The sequence below is a fragment of the Eptesicus fuscus genome, chromosome 20 (genome assembly GCF_027574615.1).
Source record: "Eptesicus fuscus isolate TK198812 chromosome 20, DD_ASM_mEF_20220401, whole genome shotgun sequence".
NCBI lineage: Eukaryota > Metazoa > Chordata > Mammalia > Chiroptera > Vespertilionidae > Eptesicus > Eptesicus fuscus.
Genome location: NC_072492.1, coordinates 1510607 through 1538558, shown reverse-complemented (window position 1 = coordinate 1538558; position 27952 = coordinate 1510607). Strand labels below are relative to the sequence as shown.

The 27952-nt window shown below is 51.8% G+C and overlaps 1 protein-coding gene across 4 annotated transcripts in view; it reads right to left on the bottom strand.

Moving 5' to 3' along the window:
• The window catches only part of DRC3 (dynein regulatory complex subunit 3), a 65893-nt gene that overhangs the window by 34700 nt on the left and 3241 nt on the right, over window positions 1–27952 (bottom strand). For 3 of the 4 annotated variants that reach the window (XM_054709909.1, XM_054709907.1, XM_054709908.1), the window contains exons 3-5: window positions 26825–26989; window positions 23252–23368; window positions 19874–20040 (exon numbers count right to left, since the gene is read on the bottom strand). In XM_054709909.1, coding sequence (XP_054565884.1) covers window positions 19874–20040; window positions 23252–23368; window positions 26825–26984 — 444 coding nt within the window. In that variant the 5' untranslated portion in view covers window positions 26985–26989. The remainder of the gene's footprint in view (window positions 1–19873; window positions 20041–23251; window positions 23369–26824; window positions 26990–27952) is intronic. The other variant, XM_054709910.1, reaches the window with a different exon arrangement.

Below are 27952 nucleotides of genomic sequence, written 5' to 3'. Positions count from 1 at the left end.
GTCTATTTCTTTCACCAGGTAGGGGAAGTTTTCTGTCATTATTTCTTCAGATAGGTTTTCAGTATCTTGCTCTCTCTCTTCTTCTGGCACCCCTATAATTCGGATGTTGGAATGCTTGAAGTTGTCCCAGAGGCTTCTTACACTATCTTCATATTTTTGTATTCTTTTTTCTTTTTGCTCTTCTGGTTGGGTGTTTTTTGCTTCCTCGTATTTCTAATCTTTGACTTGATTCTTGGGATCCTCTAGTCTACTGTTGAATCTTTGTATATTATTCTTTTATTATTATTATTGATTTCAGAGAGGAAGGGAGAGAGCTAGAGAGATAGAAACATCAATGATGAGAAAGAATCATTGATTGACTGCCTCCTGCACATCTCCCACTGGATTGAGCCCACAACCCAGGCATGTGCCCTTGGCCAGAATTGAACCTGGGACCCCTTAGTATGCAGGCTGATGCTCTATCCACTGAGCCAAACCAGCTAGGGCTGTATATTATTCTTTATTTCAGTCAGTGTATGCTTAATTTCTGACTGATCCTTTTCCATTTTTTTGGTATTCTCACTAAGTTCCTTGGAGGTTTCTAGAAGATTCTTGAGTAACCTTATAACTGTGATTTAGAACTCTATATCCAGTATTTTGATTTCTTCTATTTCTTTCATTTGTGACATGTTTCTTTGTCTCAGCATTTTGGCTGCTTCCCGGTGTTTGTTTCTATGTACAGTAGGTCCTCGGGTTACATTGGAGATCCGTTCTTATGGCGCAATGTAACGCCATTTTTGCTGTGAGTCGGAACCCACCTACATAGGCACCTACGTCACTCACATGGAGCACATACACAGCAGTAATGAAGTGAAACAGTAAAAAAAAATTTAAAAGAAAGATAATTTCTGACCTTTACTTGTGGTAAATAAATAATAAAAAACATAAAGCACATGTGTACATACGTCAAAATGATGAAACTTCTTTTTTTTTTTTTTATAAATAAATGGGAGGTGGCGATGTAACCATGAAATGACATACGTTGAGTCTGATGTAACCTGAGGACTGCCTGTATTGGGTAGCTGCTAAGTCTCCTTGAGTTGATAGAGTGGCCTTGTGTGGTACATGTCCTACAGGGCCCAGTGGCTCAGCCTCCCTAATTACCTGAGGTGGACACTCTTGGTGCACCCCTTTGAGGGCTATGTGCACAGTCTTGTTGTAGTTAAGCCTTGATTGCTGTAGATGTCACTGGGAGGAATTGACCTCTAGGCCAATTGGTTGTGAGGATCAGCTGTGTCTACAATGGAAGAGCTGCTGTACAGGAGACATCCTTATGGGGCAGGACTTGCTTCAGTGGGGCTTTGGTGTTCACTGAATCTGCCGCTTGAGTGTGTCACTTATGGATGTGAAGAGTTGTAATCTGGATGGTCTCACACTGACCACTGGGTACACTGGCTCTTGGATCTCCAAGGAGGTGCAAAGTCAGCCACTGCCTGGGGCCACCCAGCAGGAGCTACAGAGAGATCTGCAGATTCCTCCTCTTTGTATCAGGTTTGGAAGTGCTCAGATGAGGCCCAGCTCTGAAGCAAGGCAGGCTGGTGCTGCTGGCCTTGGGCCTTCTTTTGATAACTTTGGAGCTCCCTGACCCAGCTGCTGCCTGTTTGACAGGTTTTAGGTTGAGAAAGAACAGGCTATTCATATGCAAATGCCATTGCACATAGCTTGGGTGGAGTTGTAAATTGGGTGGCGTGGAGTCTCAGAGAATCACCAGGGCGGAGCAAACAGCAATGGCTGCCAGTCAGCCCTGCACCGGAGAGGTCCCAGCACAGGAACAATGACCACTGTGAGCACCTCTGTCTGAAAGAAAGCCGCCTCGCATTCCTGCCCCAATGCCATAAAGTCCAGTTTCTCCCTATATGTGTCTGGGTCCCCCAGAGTCTCTCCTAGCACTGGAATTCAGAGCAAGCGGGAGCTTGTATCTCCCTCCTGATTAAAAAAGCAGTGCACCCGGGGGCCAGCCCATTCCTCACCTCCACACCTCCTACCAGTCTCAATGCTCTTTCTTCTTTACTTCTCTGATTGTAGTACTTCCACTCAGCCAGTTTTCCCATGGTTCTGGATGATAGTTGTTCTGTCTTTTAGTTGTAATTTTGATGTGGTTGTGAGAGGCAGCAAGTACAGGTGTTTACCTACACCGCCATCTTGGTTCTCAAGAAAAAAGATTTTAAATAATATTACCGAAACTGTACTAACATATTATACTATCACAAAAGTTGTAGGAAATATTAAAAATCTGCAAATAACAGGATTACTTATATTGTATTCTAAAATATATATTTTTTCTGGCTCTCTTTTTGTTCATCAGTTTATGTTGTTCATTATATTCCATAAATGATATTTATCTTTCTCCGAATGGCTTATTTTGCTTAGCATGATGCTCTCCAGGTCCATCTATGCTGTTGCAAATGGTAAGAGTTCCTTCTTTTCTAAAGCAGCATAGTATTCCATTGTGTAGATGTACCACAGGTTTTTAATCCACTCATTTGCTGATGGGCACTTCAGCTGTTTCCAAATCTTAGCTATTGTAAATTGTGCTGCTATGAACATAGGCATGCATATATCCTTTCTGACTGGTGTTTCTGATTTCTTGGGCTATATTCCTAGAAGTGGGATTACTGGGTCAAATGGGAGTTCCATTTTTAATTTTTTGAGGAAACTCCATACTGTTTTCCAAAGTGGCTGCACCAGTCTGCATTCCCACCAGCAGTGCACGAGGGTTCCTTTTTCTCCACATCCTCACCAGCACTTGTCATTTGTTGATTTGTTGATTTGTGATGATAGCCATTCTGACAGGCGTGAGATGGAACCGAATTGATGTTTTGATTTGCATCTCTCAGATGATTAGTGACTTTGAGCATGTTTTCATATGTCTCTTGGCCTTCTGTATGTCCTCTTTCAAAAAGTGTCTATTTAGGTACTTTGTCCATTTTTTTTAAATTGGATTGTTTATCTTCCTTTTGTTAATTTGTATGAGTATCTATAAATTTTGGAGATTAAACCCTTTTCAAATATGACATTGGCAAATATGTTTTCCCATGCAGTGGGCTCTCTTGTTATTTTGTTGATGGTTTCTTTTGCTGTGCAGAAGCTTTTTATTTTTATGTAGTCCCATTTGTTTATTTTCTCCTTAGTTTCCACTGTCCTAGGAGCTGTATCAGTAAAGATATTGCTATGACATATGTCTGATATTTTGCGGTCTATAGATTCTTCTAAGATTTTGATAGTTTTCCGTCTTACGTTTAAGTCCTTTATCCATTTTGAGTTTATTTTTGTGTGGGTCTTTTTTTTTTTTTGCATGTATCTGTCCAATTTTCCCAACACCATTTATTGAAGAGACTATCTTGACTCTATTGTATGCTCTTGCCTCCTTTGTCAAATATTAATTGAGCATAGTGGCTTGGGTCAATTTCTGGGTTCTCTGTTCTGTTCCATTGATCTATATGTCTCTTCTTGTGCCAGTACCAGGCAGTTTTGAGAACAGTGGCTTTGTAATACAGCTTGATAGCTGGTATTGTGATCCCTCCAACTTTGTTCTTCTTTCTCAGGATTGCTGCAGCTATTTGGGGCCTTTTTTTATTCCATAAGAATTTTTGGAGAGCTTGTTCTAGATTTGTGAAATATGCCATTGATATTTTAATGGGGATTGCATTGAACTTATAGATTGCTTTGGGTAGTACGGACATTTTAATTATGTTGATTCTACCAATCCATGAACATAGTATATTCTTCCATTTGTTTATATCTTCCTCTATCTCTTTTTTCAATGGCCTATAGTTTTCCGAGTACACGTCTTTTACCTCCTTAGTTAAGTTTATTCCTCAGTATCTTAATTTTTTTGGTGCAGTGGTAAATGGGCTTTTTATTTTATTTTGTTTATCTTTCTGTGAGTTCATTATTGGTGTATAAAAAAAAAGCCATAGAATTCTGGGTGTTAATTTTGTATCCTGCTACATTGCCAAATTCACTTATTAAGTCTAGTAATTTTTTCATGGAGTCTTTAGTGTTTTCTATGTACAATATCATGTCATCTGCGAATAAGGACTGTTTTACTTCTTCTTTTCCAATTTGGATGCCTTTTATGTTTTCTTCTTGTCTGATTATTATGGCTAGCACTTCCAGTACTATGTTGAATAGGAGTGGTGAGAGTGGGCATCCCTGTCTTGTTCCAGTTCTTAGGGGTAATGGTTTTAGTTATTCCCATTGAGTATGATGTTGGCTGTGGGTTTGTCATATATGGCTTTTATTATGCTGAGGTACGATCCTTCTATTCTCACTTTGCTGAGTTTTTATCAAGAAAGGGTGTTGGATTTTGTCAAATGCTTTTTCTGCATCAATTGATATGATTATGTGATTTTTGTCTCTCAATTTGTTTACATTCTGTATAATGTTTATTGATTTGTGGATATTGTACCATCTTGCATCCCTGGAATAAATCCCACTTGGTCCTGGTGTATGATATTTCTAATATAATGCTGGATCTGATTTGCTAGAATTTTGTTGAGGATTTTATCATCCATGTCCATCAGGGATATTGGCCTGTAATTCTCTTTCTTTGTAGTGCCTTTATCTGGTTTTGGGATCAGGGTAATGCTGGCTTCATAGAAAGAGCTTGGAAGTGTGCCTTCCTCTTGAATTTTTTTGTAGTAGTCTGAGGAGGATAGGTTTTAGTTCTTCTTTGAATGTTCGGTAAAACTCCCGTGAAGCCATCTGGACCAGGGCTTTTGTTTACTGGAAGATTTTTGATTATTGCTTCAATTTCATCAGTAGTTATCAGCCTATTCAGGTTTTTTATTCTTCCTGATTGAGTTTTGGAAGCTTGTATTTTTTAAGGAATATGTCCATTTTGTCTAGGTTGTCCAGTTTGTTGGAGTAGAGTTGTTTGTAGTATATATATATATATATATATATATATATATATATATATATATATATTTTTTTTTTTTTTTTACAATCCTTTGTATGTTTGTGGGGTCAGTTGTTATTTCACCTCTTTCATTTCTGATTTTGTTTATTTGGGTCTTGTCTCTGTGTTTCTTGGTGAGCTTGGCTAGAGATTCATCAATCTTGTTTATCCTTTCAAAGAACCAGCTCTTGGTTTTATTGACCTTTTGCATTTTTTTGTCTCTATGTCATTTATTTCCGCTCTGATCTTTATTATTTCCTTCCTTCTACTACTCTGGCCTTTTCTTGTTGCTCTTTCTAATTCTTTAAGTTTTAGGGTTAAATAATTTATTACCATTTTTTTTTTTTGAGGTAGGCATGTAGAGCTATGAACTTCCCTCTCAGGATTGCTTTCACTGTGTCCCATAGATTTTGGATTGTTGTGTTTTCATTGTCATTTGTTTTCAGGATGCTTTTTATTTCTTCTTTGATCTCTTTGGTAACCCAATTATTGTTTAATAGCATGCTATTTAGCCTCAAAGTGCTTGATTTTTTTTCACTATTTTTATTGTAGTTGATTTCTAATTTTATGCCATTGGGATCTGAGAAGATGCTTGATATGATTTCTATCTTCTTGAATTTGAAGAGACTTTGCCTATGTCCCAATATGTGACCTAGCTTGGAAAATGTCCAGTGTGCACTTGAGAAGAATGTGTATTCTGTAGCTTTGGGTGTGAAATGTTCTGAATATGTCAATTAATTCCATCTGATCTAGTGAGTCATTTAGGATTGCTGTTTCTTTGCTGATGTTTTGTTTAGAGGATTCATCCAGTGGTGTCAATGGGGTATTAAGGTCCCCTACTATGACTGTATTGCTGTCGATCTCTCCCTTGATGTCTTCCAGAGGTTTTTTTATGTATTTGGGTGCTCCTGTATTGGGTGCATATATGTTTACCAGAGTTATATCCTCTTGTTGAATTGCTCCCTTTAGTATTATGGCCTTCACTTTGAGTTCTTTTGTCAGATATAAGTATTGCTACCCCAGCTTTTTAATTTATTTTCCATTTCCATTTGCCTGAAAAATTTTTTCCTATCCCTTCACTATCAGTCTGTGTGAGTCCTTTGTTCTGAGGTGGGTTTCTTGTAGACAGCAAATATATGGGTCTTGTTTTCTTATCCATTCAACTACCCTAGATCTCTTAATTGGAACATTTAATCCATTTACATTTAAGGCTATTATCGATAGGTACTTATTTATTGCCATTTTAATTCTTTATGTCTATGTTCTCTCTCTCTCTCTCTCTCTCTCTCTCTCTCTCTATATATATATATATATATATATATATATATATATCCTATCTAATAATAGACAAATATGCAAATTGACCATACCTCCGACACGCCCACAAGCCATGCCCACCATCCAATCAGAGCGAGTATGCAAATTAACCCAAACCAAGATGGCGACAGCCACAGAGAGCAAAGTTTCCTAGGTAACAGAGGAAGCCAAGCTTTCTGCCAGCTGTTGCAGGCCTAAGCCTCCACTCAAGCTACAAAGTTTCAATTATAGAAGGTAAACAAATTCAAACAAATGGCGGCAGAATGGAGCTTGAGAGAGCAGGCCAGGATTGCCGCCGGCAACAGGGGAAGCAAAGCTTTCCACACACCCTGGCCAGGCCCACCGCTTAAGGCAACAAAGTTTCAATTATAACCACAACACAAATGGCTGCGGGCCTCGGAGGGAGCCCCAGGCTTGGCTCTGCTCCAGGCTACAAAGTTTCAATTGTAGAAGGAAAATAAATTCCAGATACCAGGGCCTCCGCTTGCGTTGCCAGGGGGCGTGGCCCACCTGCAAACCACCACAGGCCCCTCGCTCAGGCTGCCCCACGCCCCAAGGGAACCCCACCCTGATCAGGGACACCCTTCAGGGAAAACCAGCTGGCCCCCACCCCTATACCAGGCCTCTATCCTATCTAATAAAAGAGTAATATGCAGATTGATCATCACTGCAACACACAATATAGCTGCCCCCATGTGGTCAAATATCCTGCCCCCATGTGGACACAGGATGGCCACCACAAGATGGCCAGCAGGAGAGGGCAGTTGGGAGGCACCTGGCCTGCAAGGGAGGGCAGTTGAGAGGGACCAAGCCTGCAAGGGAGGGCAGTTGGAGGTGATCAAACCTGCAGGAGAGGGCAGTTAGGGGTGACCAGGCCGGCAGAGGAGGGAAGTTGGGGGCAAACAGGCTGGCAGCAGAGTGGTTAGGGGCAATCAGGAAGGCAGGCAGGCAAGCAGTTGGGAGCCAGCAGTCCTGGATTGTGAGAGGGATGTCCGACTGCCCAGTGGGATCGGGCCTAAACGGGCAGTCGGACATCCCTTGAGGGGTCCCAGATTAGACAGGGTACAGGCTGGGCTGAGGGACAACCCCCCTCCGTGCACGAATTTCGTGCACCAGGCCTCTAGTATATATATATATATATATTTCTTATTATTACAGCAGTCCCTTTAGCATTTCTTGCAGTGCTAGTTTGGTGGTGATAAATACTTTAGCCTTTTATCGTCTGGGAAGTTCTTTATTTCACAGTCTATTTTGAATGATAGCCTTGCCGGATAGAATAGTCTTGGTTTCAGATACTTGCTTTTCATTACCTTGAATACTTCATGCCATTCCCTTCTGGCCTGTAGAGTTTCTATGAGAAATCAGCTGACAGCCTTATGGGAGCTCCTTTGTAGGTAACAGTTTGCTTTTTTTCTCTTGCTGCCTTTAAGATTCTCTCTTTTGTCTTTAACTTTTGGCATTTTAATAATAATGTGTCTGGGCATGGTACTCTTTGGGTTCTTCTTGCTTGGGACTCTCTATACCTCCCAAACTTGTGTGACTTTTTCCTTTACCAGGTTAGGGAAGTTTTCTGCCATTATTTCTTCAAACAGGTTCTCTATTCCTTGCTCAGTTTCTTCACCTTCTAGTACTCCTTTCAGGCAGATATTATTATGTTTCATGTTGTTCCACAGCTCCCTTAGGCTGTCCTGTTTTTTGTTTTTTATTTTTTTAAATCCTCATCCGAGGATATTTTTTCCATTGATTTTTAGGGAGAGTGGAAGAGAGGGGGAAAGACAGAGATAAATATCGATGTGAGAGAAACACATAGATTTGTTGCCTCCTGCACACGCCCCAACCAGGGCTCGGGCTGGGGAGGAGCCTGCAACCGAGGTATGTGCCCTTGACTGGAATCGAACCCAGGACCCTTTGGTCAGCAGGCCACTGGCTCTATCCACTGAGCAAAACCAGCTAGGGCTTTAATTGTTTTTTCTTGTTGGTTCTCTGATTTTTTTCTAATTCACTGATATGATCCTCAGATTCCTCTAAACTGCTGTTTATTCTTTCTAATATATTCTTTTTAAATAAATATATTTCTTTATTGATTTCAGAGAGGAAGGGAGAAGGAGAGAGAGATAGAAACATCAATGATGAGAGAAACCAAGATGGCAGCATAGGTTAAACACCTAACCTACAGCCGGGCACAACAATTTCAAAAATACAACTAAAAGTCAAAACGGACATCATCCAGAACCACAGGAAAGCTGGCGGACTAAAATGCCCACAACTAGAAGGAAAGAGAAAACCACAAGGATAATCAGAGGAGCCGTAAAAGCCTGAGGTATGGAGACACGGGCGGAGACATGAGCACGCACGCGCGTGCGGGGAGGACAGAGCTGGAGAGGAAGGGGCGGCTGACGGCCTGGCCGGCGTTCTCTAGCAGGAAGGAGATAAAAGCTCCAGATTGCGCTGAACCCCAGCTCCGACTGCACTGAACCCCAGTTCCGGGCGAAACCCTGGGAAGCCAGGCACACGCTGGGGGAATGAATCTGGGCTGTGGGGCGCAGGCACAGAGGAGCGGCGAAAGGCAGAGCTCCAGAGGCGCGCACGGGAAGGTGCGCAGAGGAGGGACGGTTGCCTGTGCAGCTGAATCGCCCTGGTGGGAAGGAGACAAAAGCGCCAGACTGCGCTGAGACCCAGTTCCAACTACACTGAAACCCAGTTCCAGGTGAGAATCTGGGAATCCAGATTCATTAGGGGAGAGACTAGACTGTTTGGCAGCGGGCGAAACTCCAGGGCGCGTTTCTCTCAGAGGTGTTTGCAAGGAGTACAGAGGGACACAGACACAGGAACCTCATAGGGCGGGGCTGACAGGAAGCCAAGGTTGTAGACTCCACCCTGTAACTCTGCCCCATCCAAGCTGAGCACAGAGGCTTTTCCCTGCTGAGTGCCTCAGGCAGTAGCTGACCTACACTACATTGGAGACCCAGAAACGAGGGCATCTAGTGGTCGGTGTGAGATGACACCAGATTTCAACCACTCGCATAAGGGATACATTCAAGAGGCAGACTCAGTGAGCGCCAAAGCATTGCTGCACCAAGACCCGGCCCATAAACATGTCTCCTGCACAGCAACTCTTCCTTTATAGACAAAGAGGGTCCTCACGGCCAATTGGCCTGGAGGACAATTCCTCCCAGTGACACCAACAACAATCAAGACTTAACTATACAAAGGAGGACCAAGATGGAGGCATAGGGCGGAAGCCTGAGTGTTGCCTACCACAACAATTTTGAGACTACGACGGGAGAGCAGAGCAGACACCATCCAGAACCACCGGAGGGCTGGCTGAGCAGATGCTCTACAACTAGAATAAAAGAGAGGGGTACACAGGATGATGCTGATGCCAGTGACCCAAAGACCACACTTTAAGAACTACGGCTCAGGCGACACAATGGCGGCCTGGAACGTGCTCGGCGCAGTTCCCCGGCGGTCTCCGGCTGAGGGGACGGCTCCACTCGCTGCCAAGCACGGACAGACAAGCCCCTGGGAGACATGGGGTGGGAGACTCCGCGCTTGCTGACCTCCGAGTCCTTCAAGAATCTCAATGCCCCGGAAGCGGCCAGGTGCGCACGCTTGGCGACCGGCCACCGCTGCAGACCCAAGGGCCGACGCAGCGACACCGGACCAGCCCGCTGCCATGCACCGGGCACACCGAAGCTTCGCCGAGCCCGCCGCCCAACGAGTTCTGCGGCAGCCGCCCTGGAGCTCTGAGAAAATGGCCGAAGGAATTGCTGAGAGGGAATTGACCAACAGGAATTGGGATCAAGAAGACGAAACCCCGCTGGGACCCGGGTCCGGGCGAGGCTGCGAGCCTCTGAGCTCGGGTGTGGTCACACGCCCTTGGGTCTAGGTGAGGCCTCACGCCCCTGGATCCGGGTAAGGCTGGGTCCTGGGTCCGGGTGAGACCGTGCGCCCCTGGATCCGGATGAGGCCACGTGCCCCTAGGTCCGGGTGAGGCCACGCGCCCCTGGGTCCAGGTGAGGTCACACGCCCCTGGGTCCGGATGAAGCTGGATCCCGGGTCCAGGTGAGGCCGTGTGCCCCTGGATTCGGGTGAGACTGGGTCCCGGGTCCGGGTGAGGCCTCGCGCACCTAGGTCCGGGTGAGGCCATGCGCCCCTGGGTCCGGGTGAAAGTGGATCCCGGGTCCGGGTGAGGCCGTGTGCCCCTGGATCCGGGTGAGGCTGGGTCCCGGGCCCGGGTGAGGCCACGTGCCCCTGGGTCCGGGTGAGGCCGTGTGCCCCTGGATCCAGGTGAGGCCACACGCCCCTGGGTCCGGGTGAGGCCACACGCCCCTGGGTCTGGGTGAAGCTGGATCCCGGGTCCGGGTGAGGCCATGTGCCCCTGGATCCAGGTGAGGCTGTGTCCTGGGGCCGGGTGAGGCCTTGCGCACCTAGGTCCGGGTGAGGCCATGCGCCCCTGGGTCTGGGAGAGGCCACGCGCCCCTAGGTCCGGGTGAGGCCATGCGCCCCTGGGTCTGGGTGAGGCCACGCGCCCCTGGGTCTGGGTGAAGCTGGATCCCGGGTCTGGGTGAGGCCGTGTGCCCCTGGATCCGGTTGAGGCTGGGTCCCGGGTCCGGGTGAGGCCATGTGCCCCTGGGTCTGGGAGAGGCCACGCGCCCCTAGGTCCGGGTGAGGCCACGCGCCCCTAGGTCCGGGTGAGGCCATGCGCCCCTGGGTCTGGGTGAGGCCACGCGCCCCTGGGTCCGGGTGAGGCCATGCGCCCCTGGGTCTGGGTGAAGCTGGATCTCGGGTCCAGGTGAGGCCGTGTGCCCCTGGATTCGGGTGAGGCTGGGTCCCGGGTCCGGGTGAGGCCTCGCGCACCTAGGTCCGGGTGAGGCCATGCGCCCCTGGGTCCGGGGGAGGCCACAGGTCCCTGGGTCCGGGTGAAACTGGATCCCGGGTCCGAGTGAGGCCGTGTGCCCCTGGATCCGGGTGAGGCTGGGTCCCAGGCCCGGGTGAGGCCACGTGCCCCTGGGTCCGGGTGAGGCCGTGTGCCCCTGGATCCAGGTGAGGCCACACGCCCCTGGGTCCGGGTGAGGCCACGCGCCTCTGGGTCCGGGTGAGGCCGTGTGCCCCTGGATCCGGGTGAGGCTGGGTCCAGGGCCCGGGTGAGGCCACGCGCCCCTGGGTCCGGGTGAGGCCACGCGCCTCTGGGTCCGGGTGAGGCCGTGTGCCCCTGGATCCGGGTGAGGCTGGGTCCAGGGCCCGGGTGAGGCCACGCGCCCCTAGGTCCGGGTGAGGCCATGCGCCCCTGGGTCTGGGTGAGGCCACGCGCCCCTGGGTCCGGGTGAGGCCATGCGCCCCTGGGTCTGGGTGAAGCTGGATCTCGGGTCCAGGTGAGGCCGTGTGCCCCTGGATTCGGGTGAGGCTGGGTCCCGGGTCCGGGTGAGGCCTCGCGCACCTAGGTCCGGGTGAGGCCATGCGCCCCTGGGTCCGGGGGAGGCCACGGGTCCCTGGGTCCGGGTGAAACTGGATCCCGGGCCCGGGTGAGGCCACGTGCCCCTGGGTCCGGGTGAGGCCGTGTGCCCCTGGATCCAGGTGAGGCCACAAGCCCCTGGGTCCGGGTGAGGCCACGTGCCCCTGGGTCCGGGTGAGGCCGTGTGCCCCTGGATCCAGGTGAGGCCACAAGCCCCTGGGTCCGGGTGAGGCCACGCTCCTCTGGGTCCGGGTGAAGCCGGATCCTGGGTCCAGGCGAGGCCGTGTGCCCCTGGATTCGGGTGAGGCTGGGTCCCAGGTCTGGGTGAGGCCATGCGCCCCTGGGTCTGGGATAGGCCACTCGCCCCTTGTCCGGGTGAGGCCATGCGCCCCTGGGTCCAGGTGAAGCTGAATCCTGGGTCCGGGCGAGGCCCTGTGCCCCTGGGTTCGGGTGAGGCTGAGTCCCGGGTCCAGGTGAGGCTGTGCGCCCCTGGATCCGGGTGAGGCCACGCAACCCTGGGTCCGGGTGAGGCCACGCGCCCCTGGGTCCGGGTGAAGCTAGATCCCGGGTCTGGGTGAGGCCGTGTGACCCTGGATCCGGGTGAGGCTGGGTCCCGGGTCCGGGTGAGGCCACGCGCACCTAGGTCCGGGTGAGGCCACGCGCCCCTGGGTCTGGGAGAGGCCATGCGCTCCTGGGTCCGGGTGAGGCCTCGCGCCCCTGGGTACGGGTGAAGCCAGATCCTGGGTCCGGGTGAGGCCGTGTGCCCCTGGATCCTGGTGAGGCTGGGTCCCGGGCCCGGGTGAGGCCACGCGCCCCCTGGGTCTGGATGAGGCCACGTGCCCCTGAGTCCGGGTGAAGCCGTGCCCCTGGGTCCGGCCGAGACCAAACCAGAGGGAGTCGGACCTCCGTTACCACCATTTGTCCACCATCCAGAGCTGAGGGGTCAGTGCTGACATGTACACATAAGGAACTGGTGGACATTGAAATTGGGTCTCAAAAGAACTGTTGGTCCAGAAAGAAACTTACTACAGACTGATTCATTTGCCTGTCAGCATAACTATTATTGCTCGTCTTACATTCAGTTCTTATAAGTATATCTCTAGTGACACATGATCTTGCTCATCTAGGGGAAATGATGAACAACATAGACTGATGAACAAGAACAGAACCAGAAACAAGGAGGCATCGATCGGACTATCGGGCCTCAGAGGGAGGATAGGGGAGGGTGGGGGGAGGGGGGAGAGATCAACCAAAGGACTTGTGTGAATGCATATGAGCCTAACCAATGGTTAAGTTCAACAGGGGGTTGGGGCATCCGTGGGGAGGGGTGTGGGATGGGAATGGGGGGATGAGGAAAAATATGTGACACCTTAATCAATAAAGAAATTTAAAAAAAAAGAAACATCAATGATGAGAGAGAATCATTGATCGGCTGCCTCCTGCACACCCCCTACTGGGGATCGAGTCCACAACCCAGGCATGTGCCCTTGGCCAGAATCGAACCTGGGACCCTTCAGTCCGCAGGCTGACACTCTATCCACTGAGCCAAGCCGGCTAGGGCTCCAATGTAGTCTTTATTATTGTTATGCTATTCTTCATTTCCAACTTGTCATTTTTCAGTTTCTACATCTTTTCTCATGATGATGAACATTCTTATAATCATTATTCTGAACTATATATCTGATAAATTACTTATTTCCATTTCATTTAATTTTTCTTCTGGAGAATTCTCTTGTTCTTTTATTTCGGCCTTGTTTTTGCTTCTCCGTTTTGGCTGCCTGTTTGGGTTTATTTTTATGTATTAGATAGATCTGCTATGACTCAAGTCTTTTTGGAGGGTCTCTGGTGCAGGGCAATGTCAGACACTGTTTGTGAGTGGCCCTGAGTATCCTGTTTGGAGCTATCAGCAATCCATAGCTTGTGGCTCCCTCTGCTGGGGCTGGGTGCATTTGGAGAGGATCAAGATGCACACCAAGGTCTGCTTTTCCTAGTCCTGTGCCCAGAAGAAGATTGGCAAAGACTCAAAACACCCAGAGAATCGCCTCTGTCTGGAGGCTGATTACTATTCTCCGACTCTTAATGAGCCTTAGGCTTGACTACAGCAAGGCATAAACTCCACAGGATGGGGAGAGAGGTTTTCCAATGTGGAGGTAATTACTCCCCCCTCCAGGCAAAAGCTGCCTGGGTGGCAAAAGTATGCCTGAGCAAGATGTCCTCTGAAGTATGGGGGAATGACTCAGCACAGGAATCCAGTCAATTGCTCTCTGAGCTCTCTCCACAGAGTCCCCAAACCTAGATTCTCCTTACACAGTTCTAGTCCAGCCCTCCCTCTGCCAGAGCCCAAGGTGAGTGGCTGCATAATGAAATTTTGTGTATTGGCCCTTTAAGAGAGTGCCTTCATTTCCAGCCATCTCTTCCTGGCAGATAGAAACCCTGCTGCTGTTCTCAGCCAGGTGTTGTGTGGACACCTTTCTTAGTTCTGGTGCTCTGGGCTGAGAGACCAGCTTGGTATTTAGACCCAGGAGTTCTCAGTGGGAACCCCTCACAGCTGAGATCTCTCTCCAGAACCTCAGCTGCTGTCCTTGGGAGCCCGGTCAGCACTCTTGCATCTTCCTACCAATCTCCATGCAATCTCTGCTTTACGTCCTTGGTTATCAGGGTCTCTCCAGCTAGTCTTCAGTTAATTATTCAGGATGGTTTTTCTATATTATAGTTGTAATTCCATTTTGGTCCGGGGAGAGTGTCAGTGTAGCGTCCATGTAATCTGCCACCATCTTGGAATCCTCCACAATAAAGTATTTTTTAATTAAGGTATGTACACTATTTTAGACATAATGCTATTAAGCATACTTAATAGACTCTTAAGACTACTTAACGTGAACATAACTTTTATGTGTGCTGAGAAACCTAAAATTCACATAACTCACTTATTGTGATACTGGCTTTATTGAGGTGGTCTGGAACTGAACCCACAGTATCTTCAAGGTGTGCCTGTATTTCATTTGATAGCATCTTATGAATACCTACGCACTGTACTATGCAAAAGATAGAAAAGAAATCTAGGATGTTTTTCTGAAGAAATTTATTACAGCCATTTATGTGTTCATTCAACAAATGCACATGCCAGGTGTTGGGGAGTCAGGGGGAGCAAAGCCCACATGGTCCCTGCCTTTATAGCAGGAGCTTACATTCTAGGGCCAGGGGGCAAGAGTGTTTTTTAAAGTAAATAAAATAATTACATTTTTGGGTAAGTATTATCCTATATAATAAAAGACTAGTATGCAAATTGTCCCCTCGACCAGGAGTTCGACTGGGAGTTCAACCCGGAGTTCCATCAGGGGGCGGGGCCCGCCCACCAACTGCCTGGGGCCTCTTCCTCCGCCCAGCCTGATTGGGGAGGGCCTGCCAGATCCCACCCAAGCACTAATTTGTGCACCGGGCCTCTAGTAAAAACATACAGATGGACCATGAAGGAAATTATGGGAGCCCTTTTTCAGTTAGGGAACTGAGAGGTCTCTGAGACCTGAGGAAGCTGGTCACTCAAAAACAGAGGAGAGTGCATTTCTGGCAGCAAAAACAGCACAGGCAAAGACAAGGCAGGAGGGGACTTGGTTTGTAGCAGGAACTAGCCAGGGCCAGGGAGCCTGTAGCTCCATTGGGTTAGGACTGGGGTGGGACTTGAAGCAAGATTGGAAACAAGGTCAGGGCTGATTCATGTAAAACTTGGGTCAAGTTCACAGTCACAAGTTTGGATTTTGTTCTAAGAACAATGGAAGACTTTGAAGTTTTAAGTGTATATGGGTGGGGAAACAGGATGTGATTTAATTTTTAAGAGTTCTCCCAGTGAAATTCCATTTTTCATATTTTAGATGGTTAAAGAGAGAATGGTTTGTTGTGGGGGTGAGCAGAAACAGGCCTTCTCATAATTGCTGATGGGTTTGTAAATAGTTTCATTGCTCTAGATAACAATTTGGCAAGATCCATCAACATAAAAATGCACATGCCCTTAGACTCAGCAATTCCACCTCTAGGAATGTATCTTTCACATGGACTAATCCAGGTGCAAAGTACACCCTGTTCAAGGACATCCATTTCAGCCTGAATGTAATGGCACAAGGTTAGAAACACCTCAGTGTCCACATGGGGACTGGAAAAATATACCACGCTGCATCTAAGCAATGGAATGGTCCAGCAGAGGGACGGCTGATGACTCAAAGGAGAGGAGATGACTGAAGGCAGAGATGCCTGGAGATGTGAGAATCATGGGAAATGTTTAAACAAGATGCCTGGGCCCTAGCTGGTTTGCTAAGTGGTTAGAGCATCGGCTTGCGGACTGAATGGTCATGGGTTCGATTCTGGTCAAGGGCACGTGCCACGGTTGCAGACTCGATTCCTGGCCCCGGCTCACATCAATGTTTCTCTCTCTGTGTCTCTCCCCCTCCCTTCCACTTTCTCTAAACAGGCAATTGAAAATATATCCTTGTGTGAGGATTAACAACAATAAAAATAAGATGACTGGAAGTAGCTGTGGCCTCTGGAAGGGGAAGCATGGACTGAGGGCAGGAGGGAGAAGGGCTCTTCCCTGTGTGCCTTGAATCCTGCTGAAACATCTGCTTGTTCTAATGCAGTAAGCAGGGGTTAACACTAGCAAATAAATACATAACGAGAACACGTATAATTCAATGTCGGCTACATCGTGCAGATAAGGGCTAAAATCACAGATGCTCGGGGTCTGCAGCTAGAAGTCAGGACTCCTTGAGTTGAGTTGCCAAAGGGTGGGCACCTTACTAGGTAAAGAGGATGAGGGACCTCAAGACTCCAAGATGTGGCTGGGCCTCCAGAGCAATGAGATCCAGGCCCAGACATCTCAGGATTCCCTCTTCTTCCCCCTCTCTCTGCGGACCAGCTTTACCTGCTTCTCTCCTGTGCTCACGAGGGGCCACCTGGCCCCCAGCACACCGGGAGAGGGTTTGGGGTTTCTTCCTGCCCTGGCCCTGAAGGGGGTGGGAGAACGCCCAAGGCCAGGGGAGAGAGAGGGAGGCCTAGGCCTTGACCTTTGTGCAGGGACAGGTCATTGGGCCCACTGAAGTCTCCGATGTCCCAGGGATAACACAGCAGAGATCATTTACCTGTAAGCCTGGAGGACTGGATGGGAACCGCTGCTTCACGTTCAGAAAGGTTTTCAAACAGCAAGATTTAGAGCTGTTTGTGGACAGCACTTAACAAATTCCTGAATAACCATCCCTTTCCATGTACCTACTATGTGCCAGGTCCTATACTGGCCACTTAGCACTCTCTGATTCAGCCCTTCAACAACCTATGGAGACTTGTTATCCTCATCTTCCAGATGGGAAGTGGGAGTCTGAATGCTCGGTCCCACAGCCTGGAGCCGATGAAAGCTCCACTCTCCACACAGGTGCGTGGACCCTCCAGGGGTAGCTATCCGCCTGGGGAGTCCCTGGTTGCCCCGCCCCCACAAAGCAGAGGGCAGGCTGAGTACTCAGAACTTGAACCCTGAAAAGAGCACTGGTTGGATTCACACTCTCCTGTCCGGTGCACAGGGCAAACTCCCTAGACCACACAGCCTTTGGAGTTTGTCCCCTGAGACTGACTTGAATGCAGGTGTCTGACTCACTCCAGGTCATCCGTCTAAGCCACCCAGCCTGGCACCTCAAGCTCTGATACTGGGTGAGGGTGGGGGCCCTGATCAGACTCAAGGGTCACCGTGGGCGGAGGGAGAGTTCCTTTGCTCTCTGTCCTGCTACCTGCAGACGAAGAAGCCTGTGGCCTTGACTGCTGACTACAACCATGAAGAGGACCAGCCCAGGGAGGGACTGAAGACAGCAGAGCCGGGAGGCAGAAGGAGCCTGTGTCCTTGAAGCCTTGGCGCTAGGCCTGCCCTTCCTCGAAGCACCAGTAATCATGGTTCCCATTGTGTGTGGCGGGCACTTGGCATACCTGTGGCTTCATGTGTCTGTGGTAGCTTCCTGCTGTGGTGCCATCTCATTCCTGCTCTCTGCCTCAGCTCTTTGAGGCCCAGCCAGGAGGAGGACAAGAGGGAGTTCATTCCCGGGGTGTCCCTCAGCCACTGGGGGACAGGACGGGGCATAAATGCCTTAGGCTCTGGTCCTTTGGGGTTTGCTTCCGGAAGGCATATTGGACACTGTTGAGGGCCCAGCAGGATGGACCGCATCACCTACAGCAGCAATGCAGTGACATCCCTGCACATCGGCTCTTCCTGCCCTCCGGCTCATGCAGCTTCCCGAGGGCCGCCCAATACTGCCCCCCACGCCCTAGGGTTTGGCTCAGCGGTGCTTTCAGCCCACCTGAGCGCAGGTGCAGCCTCTCTGATCACGCTCTCCTTGCTTCACCCCCGACACAATCCACCTCAAGGCCATCCTCCTGGTGGCAGGGTTTCCTTCCAAACACAGACTTGCCCTGGACACACAGTAGCACAAAAGCCTCCACAGCTCCCTCTGTTGCCCTGCACCACAGCCCTTGACCTTGGGCTTCTTGAAGGGGCCTCTCCTGGCCTTTGTTCATGCCGTGCCTCCTCCCAGGAAGCCTTTCCCTTCTGCTCAAGGGCAAAATTCCAATAATCGTTTAATGCATCTGATTCAAAAGACACCTCTGTTCTCCGACTCTTTCTCAGGGAGGATCTCAGCTGAGACAGTCCTCCCTTTGTTAAGAACGTACTCCAGCCCGGCCAGCCGGTGTGGCTCCGGGGTTGAGCATCAACCTATGAACCAGGAGGTCATGGCTCAATCCCCGATCAGGGCACATGCCTGGGCTGTGGGCTTGATTCCCCAGTGGGGGGTGTGCAGGAGGCAGCTGATCAATGATTCTCTCTCATCATTGATGCTTCTCTCTCCTCCCTTCCTCTCTGAAATCAATAAAAATATATCCTATATAATCCTATATAATAAAAGCCTAATATGCAAATTGTCCCCTTGACTGGGAGTTCGACTGGGAGTTTGACCAAGGGGAGGGGCTGGCCAGCCAACTGCCCGTGGCCTCTCCCCCTAGCTGGCCCTGCCCTGGCTGGCAATGGTGGCAGGCAGCCGGGGGAAGTGAGGCCCTGACTGGCAGCCAGCAGCTGCTAGGGACCCTACCCGTGTATGAATTTCGTGCACTGGGCCTCTAGTTTATATATAAAAAGGAACAGCCCTAGCCAGTTTGGCTCAGTGGATAGAGCATCGACTTGTAGACCGAAGGGTCCCAGGTACAATTCTGGACTAGGGTGTGTACCTTGGTTGCAGGCTCCTCCCTGGTCAGGGCTCGGTGCAGGAGGCAACCAGTCGACAAGTTTCTTTCATATCGATGTTTCTCTCTGCTCTACCCTCTCTTCCACTCTCTCTCTAAAAATCAATGGAAAAATATCCTCGGGTGACAATTAAGAAAAAAAAAAAAAAAGAACTCACTCCAGCCTGACACTGAATGAGGTGACTCATGTCCATCACCTCACTCGATTCCTGGCAGGAGGGGTACGGCCATTATCTCCATTTTATAGATGAGGAAACTGAGGCATAGAGGGCTCAAGCCTTAGGGCATGCAGCTGGGGTTTGGACCCAGGCCATCTAACTGATGGAAGCAGAAGAGGAACCTTGAAAGGGTGTTGGACAGCTCCCAGGACCGACTGGCTGGCTGGAGAAGCAGCTCCCAGCTGTGGGCCCGTCCCTGCCCCATCCCCAGCCGCTGAGATATTGGGAACGGACAGGGGGGGCAGTCAACCTTCCTCCAAATGACCAATGACCTCTGCCCCCTCACACGTGCCCACCCCTGGCCCCCCGGGGTGGACACCAGCTTCTTGTCATACTGTGTGTCATGATTCTGTAGATGAGTGCTGGGCATCCCTGAGGGACTGTACCTGTGGGTCTCTGTACCCACTGAGCATAGGCCAAATGCCCCCACCAAGCAGGTCCTTGTTAAGTGAGGCTGGGCTCAGGGAGAGAAAGAGGCCCCACCGAGGCAGGGCACAGACCGGCACCCACAGATGGCCTTTCCTGGGTAAGCATGTTGTTTAAACATTACCGAATCTCTGGTGAAATAAGCTGCGTCTCTGGCTTTTCTAGGAAGGGGAAGATGTGAAAGAGTGACCCGGTGTTTCCCTTTGGCACAGACCCCGGCCCCGGCCCCGCCCTGGGCCTGAGCTCACTCACATTCATCATGTTGCCGATCTGGTTGTTGCCCAGGGACAGCACCTGCAGCTTGACCAGGGCGTCCAGAGAGTCAATCTTGGAGATGCGGTTGTTGAACAAGCTCAGGTCCTCCAGGTTCACCAGTGTGTCCAGCCCCTCGATGGCCTCGATGTTGTTGAAGGACAGGTCTGGGAGGAAGGGGGCCAGAGGGTTGAGTGATGAGTTAGGGGTGGACCGTCCTGAACCAAACCTGTCTGGGCTACCTACGCTCTCTGCACCAGCACCAAGTTGTCTGGCAGAGCTGAGCATGGAGTCAAACTGTCCTCCCCTCTCCAGTTCTGCCCCTCACCCTCCTAGCTCGGGTCACGTGGGCAAACGCTCATGTCCGGGCTCTCTTGCTGTTCTGAGCTCGACATGCTGACGGGCAGGTCTGGAGTGGGAGCCAGGTGCCCACCTACAGGCATTTTGGTAGTGATGCCCGGCACCTGTCAGCACTCACCAGTTGACCAACTGCTTGTGTGTACACCCAGACCACAGCTCTGATGGCAGTCTGGAACTTCTCTCCCCATTTGCTCGGGTGGGAAGCTAAACTCAGAAAGGCTCGGTGATTTGCCCAAAGCCACACAGCTAACTACGGTGGTGCCACAGGGCAGCGAGGGCCCCCTGGACAGGCTGCAGGCCAGGTCTTCCAGGGGCCAACTCAAGCTTCCCCCCAAGCCCAGGCGCCCCAGCTGAGGTGTCCTGGTCCTCTCTAGCCCAAGCTTCACATCTTCAGAACTAAAATGGACAGGTTTTCGGTTGGGCCTGGGCTGCAACTCTGTCCTAGAATAGCAATGGCCCAGAGGCCCAACCTGGGAATTTTTCATGAGCTTGGAAATAGTCATGGTAGCTGCAAGCTAGCACATTAAAGAGGTGCTGTGGAAAGTAAGTGTGTCCACGTCTTCACTTAGTCTCATTGGTATGTCGGGGACGCTTACCTGCTGATGGCTGAGATCGAGGACAATTTAGTGTCCCTTTCCCTACGCTAGGCCATGAGTGCATTACCTCATTGAATCCTCACAGCAGAGGTATCACCACCTAATTTTTTGGACAAGGAAACCCAGACTCAGAGGGCCTAGTGGTAATATGCCTAAGATCACAGAGCACACAGAGAAGCTGAGGGTCGGAGGGCAGAGACAGCTTGTGCAAAATTGGTTAGCACTTGGCTGAGCTGGGATACAAACGGTCCTGCTAAACGCCACGCCTGCCCACTTCCCTTTCCAGCGGGCAGCCAGGTCTGCTCTTCAGAGGCCTGGCCAGGCCCCTGGAACCAGTGCTGCAGGTAGATGTTTAACGTGGGGCCAGCGAGGGGCGCTCTGCTTTGCTGTGCTGCCAGGAGCTGTGGAATAGCACTCCCACCACGGCCAATGTCAGGCACCAACTAGGCAGCCTGAAAGCAAACGTGGATGAGATGTGCAAATCAGCTCTCCAGAGCCTGCACCGCCGCGGCCGCTCAGCCTGGAGCTGACTGCGGGGGCCAGCAGTGGGGTGTATGTAGGCAGGGGCTTGCTGAACCATCCCAGGGACCAGCTCTTCCTGGCCGTGGTTGGGTCCCTGGACTATTAGTGCTGTGGCTGGGCAAAGGCTGGTTTCCAACTCTCTGAGGGGTGCAGGCTGACCTTTTGCCAGAAATTTCCCCTTCTGCTTTCTCACCCCGTACCATGGAGTCCTGGGCGTCACAGGAGCGCCTCCCGGGAACCTGTGGCACTTATTTTATATCTGAGGGATGGCTGGGCGGTAGCTCTTGCCTAAAAGTCCAGCATTCACAGCTGGTGCCTGGCAGCACCCTCTTCTCCTCCTCCATTCCTAGGGCAGGGAGGCCCTTTCTTCCACCGGGGCCCTTTGGATAGCTGAACATCGTTCGCGGGCCATGCATAACATCAGCTTAAAAAGCAGCCTGCTGTGCTTGGTCTGACGTTTAATTGACTCACCCCTAATGCCTTGGCAGGGCCAGACCAAACGATCTCTCAGGCCTTTCACGGCCTGGGGGCCGGACGTTCCCCACCCGTGTAGAGCCAGAGGACTGGTGGCCAGGCAGCGGGGCCACGCAGCAGGAATGAGTGCTGGAGTGCTGGCGGTGGGGGCCTGGGGCGGAGGGGCCCAGCAGACAGGAGCCCTGGCTGGGGTCGCCTCTGCTGCCTGCAGCGTGCGCCTCATCAAGCCTCTCAGCCCTGCGTCTGTGAAACGGCAGCCTGAGCCCGCCGTGGCGCTGCTGAGGGCTGGCGCTGGCAGCACACTCAGCCCAGCTGTTTGGCAAACCTGGAGGTTCCCCGCTGTGCCAGGCTCCCGCTACGGGGACACAGCCTGACAGGGTGAAGGAACCCGACTTCGGGTCAGACAGGCCTGGTTCGCACCCCAGCTGCTCTGGCCGTGGAGCTTTGGGCAAGTGCCTGGGCCTCTCGGAGCCGCTCCTCATCGATGGACTGGGACTGTAACAGGTCTTTGCTGAAAGAGCTAAACAAGGCAGCTATACAGGGCTCCCCGCCAGCTCCTCTCCCGCAGGCGCCCACCTGCCCCGCAGCAGAGGGGAGGCTGCCTCCTAGCTCAGCAGACGGACACGGGTCCTCAGGACCCTGCAGTTTTAGCAGTGAGGCCAGAGCTCTAGAGTCAGAGCTGGGCTGGGAGCCCGACGCCCCCACCACTCGCTGTGGCCTCAGTTTGCTCATCTCCACAATGGGGTGCTGTGTGGATTAAAACAGCTCACATGGAGGCCCATGCTTAGCAGGTAGTAAGTGTTCAGTGCAACTGGCAACTGTGGTGATTCTGTTGGGTCTGATCAGAGCCCCCATGAGTGGTGGGACCCACACTTAGCTGTCAACCTGAGTGCAGTGACTAGAAGGAACCCAGGGTTTCGCCTCCGACCACCCGACTCCCACACTGGGAGGCTGCAGCTGGGAACAGGATACTCTGTCCTGGTGGACCCAAGCCCATTTTTGCCGTGTTTACCCAGCACAGGGCCTGGGCTTTTAAAAAGAACAGCTTCAGCCCTGGGCAGTGTGGCTTGCTGGTGAGAGCACCGGCCCATGCTGGGAAGGGCTGTGGGTTCGCTTCCGGATTCCCAGTCAAGGGCACGTACCTAGGTTGCAGGTTCGGGCAACCAATTGATGTGTCTCTCTCACATGGATGTTCCCATGTTTCTCTATCTCTCTCCCCCTCCCTCCCTCCTTTCCACTCTCTCTGAAAATCAAATGGAAAAATATCCTTGGGTGAGGATTAACAAAAAAAAGGACAATAAAAAGAAAAAGAACAGCTTTCTTGCTCCCTGCAGGGCACGGCCCGGGGAGACGATTGCCTTGGCGAGGGTGATCTTGGCAGGGGTCACCTTGAATTAGGGCGGGCACCCACTCAAAGGGGCCTTACCTAGCCAGACCAGGTGTGTGAGGTTCTCCAGGCCCTCGATCCTCTCAATGATGTTATTGTCCAGCTGCAGTTTTCTCAAGTTCTCAAACTGCCAGAGGTTGTCAATGCGGAGGATGTCTGAAACGGTGAGAGGAGACCCGCCGCCGCTCCAGCCTCGGCTTAAGGTCAGAGTCTAGACCAGTGTCCTGGGGGCCTGAGGCCAGGCTCCGCACCCTCTGCCTGCAGTATGTGGGCGCCCTGATGTGGGCTGGGCACCAGGAGCTTGGGGCACAGGACTCTCGTGCCGCCTCCGGGGCCAGGCTGAGGGCTGCCCAGGAGCCAGACAACTTGGGGCACTGGGCACAGGCAGGGGTCCGCCTGCCTTCCCTCTGCCGGTGACAACAGAACCCAGGCTGCGGGGTGGAGGCTCCTTGGGCACTGCTGGTGGGTCAGCCGACTAGTTCAGACGCTTTGGAGGGCAATTTGGCATCATTTACTGAAATATTTAATGTCTGTGCCCTTTGACCGTGCAGTTTCTCTATTGGAATCTGTCTGCAAACACACACTTGTGTATGTGCGCAAAGAAATACCTCTAGGAACGTGATGGGCAGAAAGATAGGGGGCCCCAAATGCCACATATGGGGGTGCTGTCATGCAGTGACAGGCAGGCTCCATGAGTCACAGAAGCGCCCACCCTGTGGTCCCTGAAGGCCCCTTCCCAGTCACCGGGCCAACTCGCTCCCTCGCCGCACACACAAGGCGCCGTGGCTTCCAGGGCTGCAGCCAGAGGGTGCTGAAAACCCTGAAGTCTAAGTAAGTATTTCTGTGTGTGTACAATTCTGAGGGCTAAACGTGTCCCCAGCTCATTCTAGAAGCTACAAATCACTCTACTGCTTACACGCCCCTTTGTTCTCGATTTGCTGTTGTAATAACTTCTGAAACGTAGAATATGCTCAATGAAAGACTGAAATGATACGGAAGTGAAGGGGGGAGGAGGTGCACTTGAGAAGCACACATTTGGGGCAGCAGTTTCAGTTTTCACTCAGGGGAAGGATAGTCACTGAGGACCTGGGAGAGACACAGCACCCTCCCCACTGCCCTCTTCCAGCCACGTCTCCCTGGGTGGGGGAGGAGGGAGGAGACAGCGTCTCTCTGACCCAGAGTCCCGCCTCTCTTGGGCCCCAGGGCCAGGTAGCACTGGGGTCTGTTCTTCAGCTCTGTGGCCAGATTTCCCAGGGTGCTTCAGCTACCACCCCTACTTGTGCTTCTGGGTGGCCCAGTGCCACCAGAGCCAGCCACCTCCCATCCTGGTCTGGGTGTCCCAGGCACCTTCTCTGAGCCTGGCCTGAGGCTGCGCCTTGGGTGCAGCTGACCTGCAGACACCACTCCTCAGGGTGGCTCGCACACTCCTGGGTGCTCGCCGGGCACCCCGCATGTGGGCTTTCCCTACACATCAGCAGTTCGTATGGAAAAGCCAAAGAGCACAACAAAATCAGGATCTACTTGGCAGTTAGCTCTGAACGAGCTGCCAGTAGGACAGGACTGCCTCAAACGCACATTATCTTCAACATGGACACAGCCCTCCTCACTGCCACCGCCTCGGTCTCGGCCCATCACCAGTGCCCCCTAGACTCCCTGTTCCCCAGGCCCCACAGTCTATCCTCCTGCAGCCAGTGGGATCCTGTGAAAACCTAAATCCCTGTCCCTCCTCTGCTCAGGACTCTCCCAAGGCTCCCACCTCGCTCACTATACAGACCACACTCCCTCTCCAGCTGACCCCGACTCTGCCCTGTCTCTACCCAGGTCTGCCCGGCGGGACTTCGGTGCTGGCTGTTCCCTCTGACACCAGCACCTTCCTGCATCTCCTCGTGGCCCCTTCCCTTCCCTCCCTCCCTCTAGTCTTTGCTCAATTGTCACCTTCCTGGTGAGGCCTCTCACCAACCGATAAAACACCGCGTCCCACCCCCAGGTCCCCTGCCTCCTCTCCTGGCGTGATTTCTCTCCATAGCACATGCCCCTTCAGTGGACACTGTCCCTTCCCTCCGTTTTAGGTTGTGTGTGTTCCTCACTTGAATGGCAAGCTCCATGAGGACAGGCTTTTTTTTGTCCTTTTTGTTCACAGTTGAATCCCTAGTACCTAGAAACGCACCTGGCATATAACAGGCACTTGATCAATTTTGGCTGAAGGAACCCAGGCTGGGAGGGGAAGCAACAGGAAGGGGGCAGTGCAAAAGCTCCCCCTGGTGACAGCCATTCTGCAACTCCTTAGCCCTCTCCCCACCGAGGCCAGGGCCTCACTGCTCTGGACGGCCAGCTCCTGCAGAGCTGGGGTCACCCTGGAGGCCTGTGCGCTCTGTAGGCTGGGGTCAGGGCCTTGACCACTGCTGGGTCCCCAGGATCTGGCCCAGACCAGCTGAGGCAGGGCCTCAGGGAAGACAAAGAGGGTAAAGGAAATCAAATATATGGTGACAGAAGGAGACGAGATTTCGGGTGGTGCGCACATGCTAGAGTGTACAAATGCTGATGATAAAGTTGTACACCTGAAACTTATAGTGTTATTAACCAACGCTACTTCAATCAATTTAATTTTTTTAAAAATAGAAGAAACCCCCCACCAAAACCAGTTAAAAGAAAGAAAAGGAAAGAAAAGAAAAGAAAAGAAGAGGAGAATTCCTTCTTGTTGAGCAGATGGCTCAGCAGGCCGGCTGGGAACCCAGGACAGAGCAGGACTATGAATCTGACCAGTCGCTCCGCTGTGGCCAGCCTGCATGTGAGAATTGTGAGACTAAACAAGTAATCTTTTCTGTCAAAGAAGGGAGTTTAGGCAACTGCCATTTTGAAACCACAAAGGTCAACCCCTCCCTTTTTCCTTTAAATTAGCACAAGAATGTGAGCCTAAACTCTGACCAATCAAGAGTGAGGGACAGATGGTGTGTGTCAGGATAAAGCCCGGTGTGGGCTGCACACCCTCCTGCGGGAGTAGAGATCCTGCCTTGCTGTTGGCTCCCAAGTACCATCATCTGTGCTCTGCCAGGACGCCTGGTTTGGGGCTCGCCTTCTTTCTAACATGCACAATGCCCGGCTGCAGGCTCAATGCCCATCTCTCTTGCTTCCTCTCACAGCTCTCACCGGCCTTTTTTAATGAACCCAAACTGTGCACATGTTGTCTTACCTTGTCCTCCCAACCAGCCTTTGGCCAGGGACTACAATGATCCCATTTCACAGATGGGGATGCTGAGGCACTGAGGTTCTACCTGGTCCCCAGCCACATCTTCCCAGTAGGCTACAAGGCCACTCTTGCCCAGCTCCCTGCCCATGGCCCTGTGACACTCCTGCCTTCTGCTCCTCCTCCAAAGCTTTGCACATCCTCCTCCCCCCCAGTCCCCCCCTGTTCCCCACAGCTGTGCTGACTGCTTGGGACCACCCTCCAGGGTTCCTCCACCCTGAGACACTAAGGCCTCTGTGGTTCACTTAGATTTAGAGTGGGAGAATTTTATCTTTTTATACGGACTTTGCATGGAATTCTGGGGCTGGGATGTGGACTGGAGAAAGTCAGGGGCCCGGCCTGCTGCCCTGCCCGCCCGGCGTACGCACTCTGGAAGTCCAGCTGTAGGGAGAGGACGTCCTTAAAGAGGATGCCCTCCTGCTTGGCCAGCTGCCCAGCCTCCTCCTGGGGGCCCTGCTCCCCGACAGCCAGCTTCAGCATGTCGTCGTTCATCACTCTGGGCTCCAGGGAGTTGCACAGCCGGTTCATCTTCCCTAAAAAACATGACGTTTGTGTTCCACAATCTATTCTCCTCTGTCTGAGGACAGGGGCTGGTGGGCATCCTTTAAAGTGCGGGGAGCACTGTGGCGGGTAAGGACACACAAACGCTGCCCTCCTCCCACTGCTTGGCCCCCTGCACCGAGGGGTTAGGACATTTGCACTAAGGCTGCTCCAGGGCTTCCCCGGGCAACCACGTGTGCCCATCCTGCCTGGTGCCCTTCCTTGGCCCCCAACCACAGCTGTGACCCTACCGGGACAAGTGGATGGTGCCACACGGGTCTCCCAGCCTCTGGGGCGCAGCTTCCCTCTGGCCGTGGTCACCTGGGGCCGTGGGCTTTGTGCCACCTTGTGCAGGTTTCTCGGCGCCAACCACTGCACTCCCCTCAGCAGCCCCGCCAGGCACACGAGCCGGCAGCCACCTTTCCTGAGAGCCTCAGCCAGCCAGACAGCCATGTCTATGTCGCTCCCCCCCACCCCCCCCATCGAGTTGGCCCATGTGTAGGTGGATACCCACCCAAGCTGGTCATTCATGTTCCCCCTGAGAAATGTGAGCATGGGCCTCCGGATGAGAGTGCCCAGCAGAGCTGGTTGCTTGAGTTGAGGATAAACTGGGGGCAGATGAACAGAGAGAAGCAGAGATTGGAATCTGGGGGACCCGGGGGGAAAGAGACAAAAGGACAGACAGACTGGCACAGACAGAGGCTGCCTTCTTGCTGACTTTCCAGCCCCTAAGGTCCCTGATTTCAGGCCCTGAGAGTTTCCTGCTTCTGGCATTAAATCCTCCTTTACTTAAACTAATCCAGGAGGTTCTGTTGTTAAGGGTCCAAAGGAATTGGGCTGAGATACCGCAGGCAAAGTGGGGAGCTGGGGACTCGGTCAGTCACACTGTGAGGCTGACACGAGCTGCCATTCCTGGCTAGGCAGAGCCACAGCCCCGGGAAGCCAGGGCATCCGGC